Source organism: Varroa jacobsoni, unplaced genomic scaffold, assembly GCF_002532875.2.
Source record: "Varroa jacobsoni isolate VJ856 unplaced genomic scaffold, vjacob_1.0 scaffold_253, whole genome shotgun sequence".
Classification (NCBI taxonomy): domain Eukaryota; kingdom Metazoa; phylum Arthropoda; class Arachnida; order Mesostigmata; family Varroidae; genus Varroa; species Varroa jacobsoni.
This window is the reverse complement of record NW_019213155.1, coordinates 933420-947718: the sequence shown is the minus strand read 5'-3', so window position 1 is coordinate 947718 and position 14299 is coordinate 933420. Positions and strand designations below refer to the sequence as shown.

At 45.1% G+C, this 14299-nt stretch overlaps 1 protein-coding gene across 3 annotated transcripts in view; it reads right to left on the bottom strand.

Moving 5' to 3' along the window:
- Positions 1 to 14299, bottom strand: part of LOC111258665 (SIN3-HDAC complex-associated factor) — a 53299-nt gene that overhangs the window by 26466 nt on the left and 12534 nt on the right. For all 3 annotated transcript variants that reach the window (XM_022830123.2, XM_086967552.1, XM_022830122.2), the window contains exons 2-4: positions 5298 to 5405; positions 2325 to 2493; positions 484 to 715 (exon numbers count right to left, since the gene is read on the bottom strand). In XM_022830123.2, the coding sequence (XP_022685858.1) occupies positions 484 to 715; positions 2325 to 2493; positions 5298 to 5356 (460 nt within the window). In that variant the 5' untranslated portion in view covers positions 5357 to 5405. The remainder of the gene's footprint in view (positions 1 to 483; positions 716 to 2324; positions 2494 to 5297; positions 5406 to 14299) is intronic.

The window sequence follows — 14299 nt, the reverse complement described above, 5'->3', positions numbered from 1 at the left end:
TAATAATAATAATAATAATAATAATAATAATAACAACAATATAACTGGTGATGAGGTGCTTCGTCAGTAACCTATCTGGATTGCGGCCGGCCAATTCAGTGCTATGTGTTTTACGTTGTATATGGCTGACACTGACTGTGAAAGACGACAACTTTGGAGCTATGCTAAATCTACCTTTTCAAGTAATCCGCAGCTGACGCACAATTGTATACTGTGTTATGCAGATGTACGTCGTCACCTATTGTGTTTTTGCGTTTGATTTAATTCGCAAAATCCTCCAAAAGCTTATCTATTTGTATTTCGGTACACCTACAAGTATTCTAATTTCAGTGCTGTACAGGCCAATAGACTTTATAGTCGGTTAGACTACACTGGCTACAGTGACATCTGCAGACGAGATGCTACAGGTGTGCTATAGCGCGGACGTGGACCTATATGATTGACTATAAACATTTTAAGTAGGTAACATAAGCATATACTAACCGTAATAAGTGAATCCATCACTATTCCGCCGCGACGACCGCTTGATCCGTTCCTCACCGTAGACCCCCGCCAAGCTGTCGTGCAAGGACTCGATCTCGCGTAATCTTCGCGGTGGTTTCATGGGCTTCTTCTTACTGCTTGGCCTTTGTGGTTTAAGTGGTTTATGAGGGTTCGCGATCCGACCTCCTGTATGAGTGCCTTTAGTGCCCGGACCCGCTCGTGCATCAACCACCTAGTATCCGTAACAGAAGTACGGAACAATGATTAAGCATTCAGGAGTGCTGCAACAGCTCCCATTGCTAGAAACGTTAAATTCAAGTGCGATAACTAACGGCCTACAGCGCCATACCCATATGTGAAAAGTAAATTTAATAAAAACTGATATTGACTCAAAGTAAGTACACAGATAAACCGCTAGCAATATCTGCACATGTTAAACATATATCAAGCTTCAGAGGTTCTAGGCGTTACGTTAATGCATTTTCTCAGTAAAATGTGGGGCGCACAGCTGAGGCCTCCATTAGCATCTGCAGGACCTGTTGTGTATTATTACTTTCCTACGCCAGCGAAACCTAGGCCTACTGTTATCGGTCAGTTTGGCGGCAGTAGACTCGTTTACGAATACACACATTTAAAGTTTTACGCCGGAAATCTACTTTCGATTATAAAAATAAAATGTTTTTTATAGATCGGTCATTTTGGCTGAGTACATTACGAATATGTACTTAACAAGTGTTGATAGCTTTAAAGTTGAAATAAGGCTAACTGGAGCATATTGAAGTTAGTTTTTAAATTCTGAACATATATAGCTATCTATACGTTTCCATTAATGTTAATCAATTTACATCAGAGTGCTATACTGCTTTGGCCATATGTTCCCTGAATAATTATCGTTTCTCTTCTTGATGTTTGATTGCTTTAAAAGTTGGACTTCTGAAAGTTGAACTGGCGAGCAGATGATATGTGAGCGTTACGAAGTTCACAAAGCTCGCGTTTAGGGTTAATATGGGCCTGTACTTAAATTCTACAACCCTTTCGAAAGTCTTGATTATATTGTAGAAGGAAACGGGCCACCTGTAGAGGGATCGTTTCAAAGTACTACCCGTACTCCACTCAACCAAGGAAATGGATTTTAGTAACCTGTCACCAATGTAAACTGGGATGAGCTTTCTAATCGGTTCACTAAGACCTTTAGGGAACTAGTTCCATGATGCCATCCTTCAATATACTTAGTAAAGTCCTCCATCCTGTTTTAGGCATACTATTCATATGACTGCAACTTCACCTCTGGACCTCAGTCTCGTTCCATTGGTAGAACTTGCTTATATGATAACGGTTGCCGTCGAGTCACAGGAGCAGCGCAGTCACAAAGTAAACAATTCGATAGCCCAGTGAGGATCTGTTGATACCCACGAAATCATGCTCTATGCACATCGGTACAGGTTACTGCACACTAATCCTAATCGTTTACAAAGCTACGTGTTGGAGATATTTCGTGGTATGTAATAGCACAGCCTTGAAAGCATGAAACGCTATTGCAATTTCACCGAATTAAGGGTCAGTTCTACTAAAATGAGGTTCTACAGGCCAACGAAAAGAAACACTTTGCATATAAATTCAGAATGACAGAAATAGACACGCGAGCGGCGCCTAAAGCGATTGCTTTCTCTCAGTAACGAATCTTCTATTCGAACTATTTATTCATCAACTATATCGAGACGATTTCTATATCTGTGAACTATGGATCATTATATAGATAATCAAATAAAAAAAAAAAAATTATGAAGTTCTGATGTTTCGTTCTGTCGATTTGTCACCATTTGGTTCCATTTTATCCTTACATGATTCCAATGCCGAGTCGTTCCGGGGGGAAGTTTCTTCCACCGTTTGACAAGCAGGACGCACGCGTTACAGATTTCGCCAGTGCGTCGTTCGCGAATTTTGAAGCACTTCTCAAACTCCGATTCGTATTTGGCAGAGTCCGTAAAACGCGAACTAGATGACTTCGCCCTGGAAAACAAGCACAAACCGATGTAGTAAATATGCAATCGTGGTAATTTACCAGACGACATACCTATGCATATACGAAAATTGAAAGGAAAAGCCTGAAAAAGTTATATATATTGGGCTCCAGCAGCCGATGTCAAACGGTGTAAATATCATCCATCATATTATATAATTCTGCTGAATTATATAATGCACATGGGAAGGAACTGTAAATCTAATTTCATCTCATACTGCATCGTGTACATTCGCTCTCCTCATATCTTTATAACATAACAATATTATTATCACTCTATAAATTGCTGGAAAAATGAGTTTTCATCGAGCGTTTCGTGCTTGCATGACTTAGCCAGCAGGTCTACAAAGACCCACTATAATCTAGCGTAAAACGACGAACGGACGTGGACGTTCTTGCGCATCACCGGAGAGGTCAAAGGTAGGGCTCTACGCATGCCGGGCTTCGTTACATTAAAGGACACTTCGATACGGTGTTTGATCAAACGTTTAGATTAGACTGAATGTTTGTTGTAAAGGTTAATTCAGAAAAGTATCAGCGGGAAGTTCTTCCGCTCTAGTTAAGGAATTCATCTTGGCTTGCATTGAATTACGCAAGCGACGGGTTGCGAGCCTTGTTTTTTTATCGTGGTTTTACCATAACATCTATAACTATACTCCTGTCAGCGGATTGATACTCAGAATTGCCATTTAATAGAAAGCTTTCTTTAGTAAAGGTCATTGGCGGGTCACCTAAGGCAGCGACCCCGGGCCAGGGTGCTTAACTTCCCTGTCACGACTGTCTTGCACCCAGTTTGGTGTAACACTCTATCACCTATCTGGATGTATGCGATTACAAACTCCATTGCTGATTAACAGCCAGAAAGGTATCTGTGGTCGAGTACGATCGAGCAAACAAACCCAGCAACAGTGACAAAGCACTGACAGTCACACTGCAATCAAAATGTGGTGATTTTTCAAATAGGAAAAAACATTCTGATCATGTTTAACGTATAACCGTTCACACCGAAAGTTTCAGTGTTAAGCATTTAGCTTGTCTGACGCTTATGTTAGTTTCATGCTGTTTGTTAGGCTTAGAAGAGTCATCCTTGGCCTCGTAAAATAAAAAAGCTTCTGTCCTTTTCTCTTCTATTTGGTATTAAATAGGCGTAACAGTCGCGTCGCGGAAGAAAGATATAAGGATGTTAAACATATACTTTGTTTGTATCCCATTGCCCTAATAGGAAAATCGAGTTCCATTTCTATATTTTGAAGAACTGAGAGCATTAGCTCGTCTGGGTCACCCTATGAAGCACACAAGGAAAATCGCAGAGAACCATACCGGCCGATCTTTTATGACAAAGTACTCCATAAAACAGTTTTAGCTAAATTGCTTTCCATGTTACTTTGCGAAGCAGTTAAAAATGTGAGCGTACGCCCTTAATAGAGCAATGCTTTAAAATATCTCATTGTCTATTGGCTTTAATGCCCTTCGTGCACTTCGAATTATGCACGGATCCGACAAAGCGGAAACTAGGCCCGCTTCATTAGGACAGTTATTTCTGCTTCAGCTTTTCCGAAAACCGAGTTACTCATCATGCTGTTTGTCGCAGGAGCGTCTTTGCCCTGCAGTGTGGCCGTAGAGGTGATATTGATAGGGCCACTGTGGCATAAAACGCAAGAAAGTTCTAATAGAACCGGTCTGATATGCCCGATAGCCTTTACATTACAGTTCTACTCGTCTTTTAGCATTACGATTTAAAGTTACTATACAGTATGATCTTCACTGGACAGGACACAACATACTATGAAGTAAGACAGAATCCAACTATAACAGTGCAAGCGTTTGTTATAGCGCAAAGGCAAGTTCATTGAAGTTCCACCTACACATAGAATAAGTTAGAATTGTCTCCAGGTTAATACTTTACTATCGGCGACAAGAGGCGGCTTGTTCTCGTACGTTATCAAATTATCGCCTCACGCTACAAAAAAAAAAAAGCCCCAAACTCTCTACTGTTGAATCCACCATTATGAATATGCAATAGAAAATACGTTTCATTTGACTTCTCATAAAACCAATCCATCGAGTGCTATAATCATATGTAGCATTAAGCAGAAAGGCAGATTTTGTAGTTGAAAATGAAAAGCTAGCCGAGAATGAAAAAAGCTACGATCTTTCTTTTACTGGCGAAAGTACGATGATGATGATGATACTAGACGTGCTTGTTTAAAAACGAATGCCGATACTTTGAAGTGCTCGGGAAAAGCAAGCATTAGTTAACAACAGATTAACAATCGAATGAGATATTGCCCAATTAAAAGCTTCAAGTTGGGCCTTACACTCCAGACCACTGAAGACCATAAGACTTCAATGGCAAAGTTTGACTGTCACTGAAATCCCGCATTTAAAATGACTACGCCGTTGTCCTGATATTTTTGATAGTGATTTCTAATAGTTCGTTTTGACGCTCGTAATTTCGAGCTTATGGACATCTTTTTTCCTCTGATGCGAAAAAGATAAAAGTGCGATAAGTGGAATTGGATTTCTTAACTTTTTTCAAGAGGGTTCGAGTAATGCTGTTTACTCGCGATAGGGCTCAGAAAATGGGCTGATGAGTGCGGGTTTGGCCCCGAGAAGTGGATGGCTTTCTTAACCGTAAAAGCCCTGGGTTACCCTCAAAATAAAAACAGTCTGATCTTAATGTACAGGGCAGGCAAATTATATTGTATTATACGTTTAACTTAGGATCCAATGCATGATATTGTTTCTCAAATGACGTCTTTTAACTAGACTGTGTCTTGGTGGCACAACTTACCGACATATACAGCATCCGTGAACGGACCGATAAATCTTGGGTTTGTGAAAGCTGAACATGGTGCAATTTTGAGCAAGGCGCCACCTCACCGTTCCCTGCACTTCACTCCTGTAACAGCCAAATATCTTACATCAGTTACACGAACAGATGACTACCCATAAAAATCTATTTCGCATATTAGCAGCACACGAAATTACTGACTAACTGACTTGGTGATGAATGATATGGTGGGCGCCTGCCAACTGAATCTGCGTTGATGTCTATGCATAAAATACACGCCGCTAGAACAGCTATCACCACACCATGCCTTTTGGATTGTGTGTAGCAACGAAAACAGAATGGACCTATTGAATCAACATCTGAGTAAGTTGCGTCGGCTTATAGGATCGAGCCATTGACTGTCTACCTTAAGTGCTCTCGGCATTAGCGCCCCAGTTCAGGAATTCAATAACCACGTGGTCTGCTTTTCACAGGAAAAAGTTGAGTGAAATTATCAGACACACGTCTTATCTCCACAACATGAGTCAGAGAAGATCAGGGTATCCAAGCTGACATTCGTTTTAATGCTATTCCGTCATGTCAAGTGGTCTATTTGCGGCCGAAATCGAAAGGTTAAGTAACGTTGAAAACGATTCGCTACAACCGTACAGTCCTGGCAACGAGCTACGGTCTAGTCAACGACACGTCTTGACGGTGTCCTTTCGCTTCTGATGGTGTAAGAATGACGGGGGTACCTAGAAAGCGCTTCGGGACCGTGGATTCCAGAGGTTGGCGGGATGCTTCCAGAGACGTGAGTCCTCGTCTTCGGAACAGAGTCTTCGTGTCGGACCGCCGGCATCGCCAATAACAGTAGCCAAGGATTACAATGTGTCAAACAGGCCGTTTCGTCGTTGTCTGGAAAGCAACTCTGGTTTCCCCCTTACCCGCCGCTGTTGCTGGCCCTAGCAGTTTAGCTTCTTTGGAGAAAGGGTAGGTCACGTGTGATAGCGGCCACTGCGAAGGCATGACGCCGATACGGTGGAAGGCATGTGCAGCACGCTCTGGACGGCGTGTGGGACACGCCTCGAATTGCATTCACTGCCCTGAGCCAAGCTGGTTTCAGTGCAAAAATGACGATGCCAGAAAACTGCCAGTGTGCTAAAATGCTTTACGGGAATAGACTTCTAGTACTGTGTAGGACAAAACAACATTTCTCATATTGTCAGTAGCAGAACATTATATTAGCTATGTTCTGTGGTGAGCTAAATGGGAGAGCATATATTTGACTTTAGGACGATGATTTCGAAGGAAAACGTTCGATATGATGTCGACAGATTCGACATCAGAGTACCTCAGGAGATAAGTCTCCTGTTTTGTTTATGTGGCATAGGGTGTGCTAGGCGAAGCCAGCGTCGTTGGTTCGACACTTACAACGTTATCACTTTACAGCATAACTTAGTTGATGGGAAAGCGGCTCAACTACTATTACAACGTAAACTTTGCCAATAGCATTCAGTATATGTACACGTTCACTAGAGGTGACACTGATCTATAGCGAATCATCCGGTATTCTATTTCATAGAGTTTACTTGAAAGCTTCTGCACCACATACTGTTTTAGAGCTATATTTGATCAAATTAAGTCTTATTGGTGGGTCTCTGCCGGATAAGAGTCCCGTCTCACATTGGATTCCGGCCTCTCTTTGCTTGCTTCGCGATATTGACTCATGATAGCTTCGTTTAGGTCCCCTCCGCCTCTTCCCTTTCCTGTCTAACCTCAACTTGCACAAGCCGGGAAAGATTGCGTCATCGTAGAACTCCGCGACCGAATAGGTCAGGGTCGAATAGCAGATAACTGGTGAACTCAGTAATGGAGCCTAAGAGGCCAAAATGTGTGGAGGACAGACATGAACGAACGCGATGCTGTTAAAGATCATCATCGAGTAAACAAAGGTCATGGTTTAACGCATTTGGTGACACCCCGCTAGCACCAATACCGACTCGGCCATACTAATAAACATACTGTCATTGCTGTTAAATCTGATATTAACATGTAGCAATTTCTGCACCGTTGCTCAGGAGAAAAAACATGAGTGTCGATCGCTGATTATGCAACGCACTATAATAACAGCAATTTGAGGAATTGTCGAAAAAAGCTTCATGGTATCATGTGTGTATTATGTGTAGGTAAAATGTGCACATGCTTTTTATCATTAAAGATTCCACATGTTGCCGGAAACCTTCCCGTTCACTTATCAAACTAAGCTTTTGTTGTTATCACAAAACAGCACTAGAAAGACCCTTCCCCACACTTACGCGCACTGAACCCTCCCATATACAGATTAAACAAATGTTTGTTTGTTCTCATGGGCCGAGCGATGATTACAATTGACGAGCAGTATCCTGATGGAGAACGTTGTCTTCGTGAACGTTTTTACTGACCGCGCGGCAGCAGCAGTGGCCAAATTGAAAGTAACTATTACGTGATAGGCGTGGTGAGTCTGCCACCTGCCAGGCACCCAACGAACGGAACACATTAGGTATATCATCCCTAGCTGAATATGCGTTGTATATACACGCAGGTCGTTCAATGTCGGCATTACTGCACTTAAGCAAAACAACACGTAACGTTTGATAGAAAGCTTGGTCTTTAGGATAATTTGTTAATCAATCATCGATATCAGGCATATAAATTGAAGATGACATGAGGCCAGCTTCCGATTATCCATTGAACCATATTCCAGTATGCATTGAGCAAATTGATTTCACTTCGTACCTCTCATTCTTCACAAGCCACTCCCTGTTGTAGCATTGGCAGTATTGATATCCCATCTGTTAACAACGGTCGCACTGAAAAAACTTCGATATATAATTCATCAGATCACTGGACCAGCGACCGCTAAGCTCGCTATCGCAGACGCGGCGTTCCGACAAGCGTATGTGGAACGAGACATGAAACGACTTGAGGAGCTCCTTCTGCCACAGTGGAAACCGATCGCTAATCGTGCGATTACTTTCTTTTATTCTTTCGAGTATCGCCGGCGACCCGCGAACGGGAAGCAGCAACGGCGGCGGCGACACCTTTGCTAGCGCCGTCGCGTGGAGCTATTCTGCTGGAACCGTTTCATGATGCCATGACGCTCTCCTGGCTAACTTGCTCCCATTTAGCCACCCAAAATTGGACCGGCACAGTAACGCTGCGTCCCACCTAATACTGCGCGTTCCAGTGGCCAGCAAGCTCTCTCGGTGTCTTGCCGTCAACGACGAGCGCTGTCACCGCCGCAGCAGCAGACTGTGTTACGACCGATCTCGCGCTGATCCTGTTGTCGCGGCCACCAACTATTGCTCTAGCGCAATGGCTCCATTATCTCAAACAAGCCGGATCTTCACAATAGCTGGTCGTAGTCGCTATCACTCCTATTACGATTAGCGCTCGCTGCTACTGCGGCCGCCTAACATCGCATAGGCGACACCTGTACATCCGACCGCACATAGACAACATGGCGTCGCTGGCAATACCGGCGGGAGATGAGCAGGATGTTAACTCAAGGGGCCGACAAATAGGCCAACAAGAAAGGTCGTTCACGCAGGCTGCGGCCGTCATCACACATACATGATCATACGTGTATGCGTTTGTGTGTCCTGGCACCCCCATAATTGAACTATGGTGTCATACTATAGTATCGGACAGCATTACCTTCATACACGGGTTGCCTTCCTAAAACTTCTTGGGCTTGATCAAGGTGGGCACAGGCAACGTCAACGCGCGACACCGTCTCACTTCCCGGATGGCAACGCATTTATCTTGATCGGACATAGAAGAATTTGTTTGCTTGACATTACAACACATAATCAATGGCAAAACGCCGCTGTCGTAGCCGTTCGTGTCGCAATTTTAAATTCTGGGGTATTTGTATACTCTCATCCTCGGTATATACTCGAGTGCTCTAAACACTGTCCAACTCGACCCAACTGATAACGTCAAGAGGAGGCCTGCCGACATCACGACGAGTACTATAGATATACAATACTCGGAGTACTCCACTTCAGCGTTGACTGACCTAAGTGATCATAAAGGTGCGGTTTATGTTGATTATGTCATGGCTTTATGCGAACCACTAATCTTATAATAAATAGTTATGCGAGGAAAACAAAACGATTTAGATTAAACGTGACGTTCTGGAAATGGCAAAAAAGTTCGTAATATTTTTATTGTTGTCGGTGCCGGCTCTCGATAGAAGCAGCAGACGCGGCCATATTACTCTCGCCTTCTGCATACTTTATTGCTATACCCACTGGACAAATCAAGCAGTTCTCCATGATTGCTGATTGACCGCCGGCTTCAATTAGTTGGAGCCACCGTATTCGTATCGTTGCTTAGTGACAGTAAACAGCATAGAAGGAGCAACGAAGGGTTACGACAGTGGGCGCCATCAGATCTCTTACGATTATCATAGAGAGTGCAGGAAGGCAGATAACAATCCATGGCCGCAGTGGCCCCGCTCTGGGCCCACAGCAGCCTCGTCTTTCTCAGACCTATCATCCATCATACATGAAACGCATTCGCAATGCATCACGCTGCTGTGGTGCTGCTTTTAAAAGCGTCTTTCCGTTCAATCCATTCTAGAAGTGGTAAATCATCATCGCGATCGTTTCAGGTAACAGCGAAGGCAAGGAACTATTCTACGTCAGCGCAGCAGTGACGTTTCGTGCAGACCAGAGAGTAGGCGATCGAGGAGGGGGGAGGGAGGGGGGTATGAGGGGTTCAGAACCGCTTTGACCGTGTAGTGACAAGAAGCTTTCACTTGTATCTCGTGCCACCTGTCTCAGCCAGCAAAGGCACGGCTAAAACAGCACGCCAATTACACACAGAATAGAACAGTCTTTCGCGCAGCGTCGGTGAAGTGGAAATACGACTATAACAGTACCAGCACACTGGTCTGCGAAGGCTAAGCCGGGCGTGGGAGTTTTCGTGTGGGGTTCGATATTGGCATTTACAAGGGCACACCCACCACGGACTGCCATAATGATATTCAAAAAGCGCGCGCGTTAACGAGAGGGCCGGGGAAGGGCGAGCGAGAAAGAGAAAAAAATTTAAACGAGATAACCTCGGTGCCTTAGACGCAAGTTTACAGCCACGCGTTGCGGGACGCTACGTCTGGCGACAGGGCGAGCATTCGAGAGTTTGTGACCATGTGATGCTCGTTGACCGTGATTAATAATGGGTCATGGATAAGGCGACTGCATCGCGACCGATCAATATAATAAGTTCTCTCGCGTAACTTCATAAAATATACATGACAATTAGTTGTACGTAGTAATCTAATGACGTGGATATGCGTCGATCTCACAAGCAGTAGTCAGGGCAATTCCTTGGTGCTCAGGTTTCCAACTCACTACGATTTTGGCGGGCCACGACATGTCAGAGGTCCATAACTAATGACCTACTACCGTTCGTAGGATCGCTCGCCACTGTTGGCTCTGATTGATAGCGCTTGCGAAGCCTTTAGGTGACCACCACTTTGTTAGTTGATTCGCAGAGTCCAAGAGTTCATCAACTGAACGCTCCCTGTCGTATGACGCATTCAATCTATTGCCAGTGGGCCACAAAGACACGAACGAGCACAGCAAGGAATTGCAGGTCGCAGCAGCAGCATCGACAGAACGAGTGTCAACAAGTTGGCAACCATCATTGTGGTTAGTATAAATGGCATAAACCGCCACTGTTACTGTGTTTTTTCTCCTTCAGTCGATGTTTTACTTTAGCCTTCGCGATATTCAAACATAGACAGCTACATCAAAGAGGGGAACCTTGATGCGCCCGCGTCAGAGCCTGATAGACATATGTTGCACTGTTCACCGACTGATCGTCTCACCTTTAACTGTTACCGTTCGCATTCGGAATAAAATCGTCAATTGGCGTCGTCAACTCGTCTCAGACGCCATCGCTGCGTCTGCCACCGCCATTGCTGCCGCCGCCGCTGACACCGTAGGCCAATTGCTATAGAGACTTCTCTTTGTCATACTATGGCCAGTCCTTTCGGCTAACGGCCGTATGGCACCTGAATTATCAGGTGAGCACTAACGTATACACCTGTTATACATTGAACGAATAAAGATTTGAACTGACAGCTATTTAACATCCTCGACGAGTCGAACGAGCGCACTCCGGTGATGATTGGCCGGTCGGACCAGTTACTGTCTGTCCGAGCTGCTGCTGGTTGGATCAGTACTAGTCAACGTAAGGGCACGGTGAGGCACGCCGAGAACCAGTAGCAGCGAACGAATCAACGGAAAGCTGCTGAACTCAACGTAACACCAGCGCTGTGCCTACAGCTGCAAATGGAGCAGCAGTGGGCGGAGAGAAAAAGAGGGAGGGAAGCAGGTGACAGCGGCGGCTGCTGTTGTCTCGGTTGGTGGCGCCTCCGGCAAAGCATCGAGATCGACATCGAGAACGACAGCGGCCACGATGCGCGTGACTGCGGCGGCTGGCAACAAGAAGGATAGACGTAGAAAAAAGGATGTAGCGGACTTCTACCAGCTACGGCATGAGGCCACCAACGGCTATAAGATAGCTTAGGGCACAATGGTACGTGTTACCGCTGATATAAACAGGTTGTCTGCTTGTAGTAACGTCTACCGAAGCGTGAGAGGAAGGGTTGGCATTGAGGCAGAGACAAAGAGAGCAGAGGAAAGGGGATGCTATCAGAAGACGACAGGCGACGAAGGGACCGCCACGGCGATGAAGGCCATAACGACGAATCTGACTGGTACAGCAAACAGCGCAGAACGGGAACGAAAATCATCAGTGCTAATTGTGACCACTACCTGGTACGAGGCAACGATTCGCCCACATGGAGGCGGCAACGTCGATGGTCACAGAAAGGGCGGCGGTGGCGGTGGCGGTGGCTGACATTATACGTAGGTACACAAAAAAAAAGGGCGACGATAATAATTATGATAACTGCGCGACGATGATATGACGTTGAATCAGGTCTGTTTGTCCGTCTATGGGCACGCAAGTGTTATTGCCGTGCCACGCGAGGTCTCTCTGTCCTTGTTTGCGGTGAATGGCATACAAGTAAAGAATAGTAGACAATGCTCTTCTTAATCGTGGCCAAAAAGGGTTTCCTGTCATCTAACATATTTGAGGAATCCAGCAGATGAATCGTCTGCCGGATCGGTCCGGCAGATCGCCGATAGTCACCGTAGCAGCAGCGGCAGTAACAACGGCAACGAGAGTTAGCAATATTGTCTAGTCTGCGTCTGGCAGGCGCTCTGAGAAAAATAAAAGAGCTGCTAGAATTCGCTGGTCATTGCGCCTGAAAAGTGAACTCTTGATGAAAGCAATTGAAAGTAGCTGCGGAAGCCAGACCGATAAACCGCTAGCAGAAACAGTGCCTAGTACCCAGAAATTGGAAACGGGTGAAGGGAAAAGTGCAAAGAACTACTTACTGTACAAAAACAGCAGACAAGAGACAATGCAAGGCAATAGACTGCCACCGTCGAACCGTTTAGATCTGGTATCTAGGTATTATTACTAGACCAATTATGAGAGAGAACGAGCCCCCGAGTAATAATCACTATTATAGTTAGTACTAGTGGCATCACTGCTGTTGCTCGTTCACTGACCCCCGTGGGAGCTTCGTCGTAACATGTTTACATGCTAACTTTGGCAACTTTTAGCCTGTGATGGTTTTATCTTGAAAGCCAGCGTAGACAGAAATTAATGATCCGTTCCGCGCTGCCAGGCCGTACGAAGCGTAGCTCATCTTCAGGTATTGGACATAAAGCACGAATCGGCTGTCATGTTGCCTAACCAGTTCTCTGTCTTATTGTATAACAATAATGAAACAAAGTTACAACAACGGCGACACGAATAGACGATTAACAATAACTAATCGAGGTAGTGCTTTTTCCTTCTTTAATCATTTAGCTAAAGGTATTGAAAAGGAAGGTCAAATCGTCTATCGAAGAGCTTATTCTCATCTACGATAAATGGCATATACACTCTATTGTGGCAGGCCTAATCTCGCGAAAAAGTCCACAACAGCTAGCAAACGAAAAGAATCAACTGGCCACGAGTGTCGTGAATTATAATCTACTGCTGGACAGCGGGTTAATCTTCCACGTATTTTTCTACAAGCCCCTGGGAAACCTAGAAGCTAGTGGCGGATGGCGTGCATACGCATGCTACCAGGGCGGCTAACGTAGATTGAATATAACCTTGTCCCAGTGTAATACTGGGGTAATGGGCGAAGACTCTTGTTTGCTACGGTGAGTAAACGTAAGTGGAACTTCCGGACGTTTTACAACAGCTGCGCAAGATGGTTAATTCAAACAATATTTGGTGAATTAGTACGCCGACTAGTCCGTAAACAGTGTGACAGGATAGATGAACCAGCCTTGTTATCAAATATATTGTGTTTATTTGAGCGGCTGCGTCAAGCCCTTAGACGATTACCTGAGCGAAAATATAAATAGAAGTAGTATATGTAGACACTTTTTTAGCATTTTAAAAGTGTAAAATAGGCTAGAAGCGTGTCAGACAGGGTCTCGTGTCTGTTAACTCTAGTTGACCTAGTTTCTGTTTGTGGCGGTAGTGATGCTTGCCGTTTGCCCGCTAACCCAACAGTCAGACAGACCGCCAGACTGAGCAACCTATCTTTTCCCGCTCGCGGCGCTCACGACTAACGCTGCTAGCTAGGGTTTGCCCCTGCCGTAACGCCGCCATTTCCTCGCTAGATTGCCAATATGGCGCCTTCTACCCTCGCACGGTGTCAGCCTAGAGCCCTCTACGTGCGGGGGCTTCTTTCACAAGGCGATCGCTTCACACGGGGCCCCGTTTCACCCAGACGGCATCCAACTGGTTAGGTGTCTAGGTCGAGCATCTCGACTATCTAAGCTCCGGCCTAGCGCGACCTAAAGCCTCCCCCACCGCGCTTCATTCGACGTTGTGCAAACCTGTCGAGTTTCCCGATACATGTCGTTCATAAAAGGCCTCACACACTTCGTCCTCAAAAG